Source organism: Nestor notabilis, unplaced genomic scaffold, assembly GCF_000696875.1.
Source record: "Nestor notabilis isolate BGI_N333 unplaced genomic scaffold, ASM69687v1 scaffold21710, whole genome shotgun sequence".
In the NCBI taxonomy this organism is placed as follows: Eukaryota; Metazoa; Chordata; class Aves; order Psittaciformes; family Psittacidae; genus Nestor; species Nestor notabilis.
The window spans coordinates 1,627-3,258 of record NW_009912731.1 but is presented as its reverse complement, the minus strand read 5'-3'; the positions used below and the strand labels follow the sequence as shown (position 1 = coordinate 3,258).

General features: G+C 61.5%; 1 protein-coding gene across 1 annotated transcript in view; it reads right to left on the bottom strand.

Annotated features, from left to right (window-relative positions):
- The window catches only part of LOC104410838 (alpha/beta hydrolase domain-containing protein 17A), a gene marked incomplete at both ends in the record, with an annotated part of 2,198 nt that overhangs the window by 347 nt on the left and 219 nt on the right, over positions 1 to 1,632 (bottom strand). The window contains one exon of the mRNA XM_010021105.1: positions 832 to 1,024. Coding sequence (XP_010019407.1) covers positions 832 to 1,024 — 193 coding nt within the window. The remainder of the gene's footprint in view (positions 1 to 831; positions 1,025 to 1,632) is intronic.

Below are 1,632 nucleotides of genomic sequence, written 5' to 3'. Positions count from 1 at the left end.
CAAGGCACTCCCATTTGTCCTTCCCCCCCCCTCACCCCCGAAAACACATCCCCTTGGGGAGAGGGACCAGGAAATGCTCTTTGATCCCAGAAGAGCATTGGAACATGGAGCTTCTGCCAAGGAGGAGCTCCAGGACAAGCTCTCCCCCGGCGTGAAAGACGAGGACCAGGCAGCAGTGACAACAGCCCCCTGGGACCCGACAGATGCTGCTGCAGGACAGTGTGAGCACAGGCACCCCCCGGGCCGAGTTCAGCCATGCCAGGCTTTGAGTGGAAGCTGTTCCCAGCACGGCTCCAAAGGCCACACGAGGCGACTGGGATGCAGAGTGCGGGCTGGGGGCTCCCAGCCACAGCTTCCGGCTCAGGGACTGTCCCTTGGGCCCCGCTGGCTGGGCTGCGAGGGAGAGGTGAAGCATGAGCTTGTCCCGCTTCAGCGCTGCCTTTCCCTGACATCTGCAGAGGGGGAAAAGCCCAAGGAATTACCCTTGTGGGAGAGGGACGCCTGGGACTTGTGATACTTGACAAGGGGCCCAAAGCTGGCAGGCAAAGACTGGGCCAGGATGGCCAGGAGGTGGTACCACCAGCGGAAGTGGGTGCACATACGGCCCTCAGGCTGTGGCATGGTGACCCCAGGGAGGGTTACGATGCCCCAGAGGGGACCGAACACGAAGCAAGAGGATGCCAATGGGCACGTTCAAGCCTGTCACGGGGAACAGGTCCATGGTTTCCACCATAACCCCTCTTCATGGCCAGGGCTGGTGTCCAGGACAGAGCTGGTGTGGGCACTGCCCCTGCAGAGCTGACCCCTGCCCCTTCTCCTCAGGCCACTCACTTGGGGAAGGCATCGAACCAGTAGGTCTTCTTGGTCTCGGGGAAGGCGACTCTCATGCCAGAGGTGAGTGGTGAATGCAGCACGATGGCAGCGCACTCGTAGCGGGACGCCAGATCCACTGTGGGCACCGTGCCGATGCTCTGGCCATATAAAATGATGTTCTCCGGGCTGATCCCATACCTGGGAGAGGAGGGGCCAGGTCAACACTCAAGCATCAGAGTCCCATCACTGGGAGACACAGCCCAGGGTGTCATCCTGCTCTGGTCACGACACACTGCAAAGCTTCCTGGGGTGGGGGAATGGGGCTCTGTCCCCCAGCCCCTCACAGCTGGGCACAAAGTAGCTCCCCAGCACGCCCAGCAGAAGCAAGAAGCAGCCAGGACTGAGCTGCCAGATGAATTATGGGGGGTGTCAAGGCTCACTCTTGCCAGTAGCAGTGTTATGGGCAGGTTTGCTGACCCCAGCTGCAATGGGCAGCCCCCATTGCCTGGGCCACACTGTGAGCCAGGCCTGGTTACGGACAGGACAGAGGAGGCAGAACCCATCTCAGGGCTGCACCTTGAGCCTGGTTGTGGAGCCAGGGCTGAGCACAGCCAGGAGAGAGCCTGGGAACAGCCAGATGGGGAGCACAGCTTGTGCCAACCCCACCCCAGCAGCATCCCTGCCCCTCTGGGTTCCCCTGCAGCTGCTTTCCGGCCATCCCTTCACATGACGAGCGGCCTGGGTTCCCTTTCTGGGAGATTTCCTGTTTTCCAGGCTGCTGGAGCACAGGGGTTTCCTGGCAGCAGCAAGAATGTCGGC